A 396-nucleotide genomic window follows, 5' to 3' on the forward strand; every position below is an offset into this window, starting at 1 on the left:
AGGAGGAGGGGGTGAGGTAGGACAACATCATCCACAGCAGGCTTTATTAGGACCTTCTCTGAGCGGGGGGGGGAGACAACTTAGTGTGAGTGAAGGGGGAGAAACGCCTCATATCAGTATAGGTGAGAGTGAGAGACAACGACGAGGTGGGACCAACAGTGAGGATGCTTCTTCTGTCTATTACACGGGTGGAGGAGAACAACATGCGGTGACGGAAGGTCTTCGCCTTCAGGGGAATGAAGCAAGAGGGACAGAGTCATCATCACATCGTTATCCTCCTCATCACGCTGGCTGTACACCTGAGAATAGGACGAACATGATACATCACTATCAGGGAGGAGACCACGAGACGCCTTGTATGAGGATAGATCATCATCACCCTTCACAGCTTCATCA

The 396-nt window shown here is 51.3% G+C and overlaps 1 protein-coding gene across 1 annotated transcript; it reads left to right on the plus strand.

Moving 5' to 3' along the window:
* Positions 1 to 52: 52 nt before the first annotated feature.
* Positions 53 to 355, plus strand: CSUI_011566 (uncharacterized protein; the record flags this gene model as incomplete). The annotated part of the gene is made up of 1 exon (XM_068071664.1): positions 53 to 355. A coding segment is annotated over one exon (303 nt), but the record flags the coding sequence as incomplete, so codon positions are not given.
* Between the last annotated feature and the right edge of the window lie 41 nt (positions 356 to 396).

This window comes from Cystoisospora suis, assembly GCF_002600585.1.
Source record: "Cystoisospora suis strain Wien I chromosome Unknown contig_13819, whole genome shotgun sequence".
NCBI lineage: Eukaryota > Apicomplexa > Conoidasida > Eucoccidiorida > Sarcocystidae > Cystoisospora > Cystoisospora suis.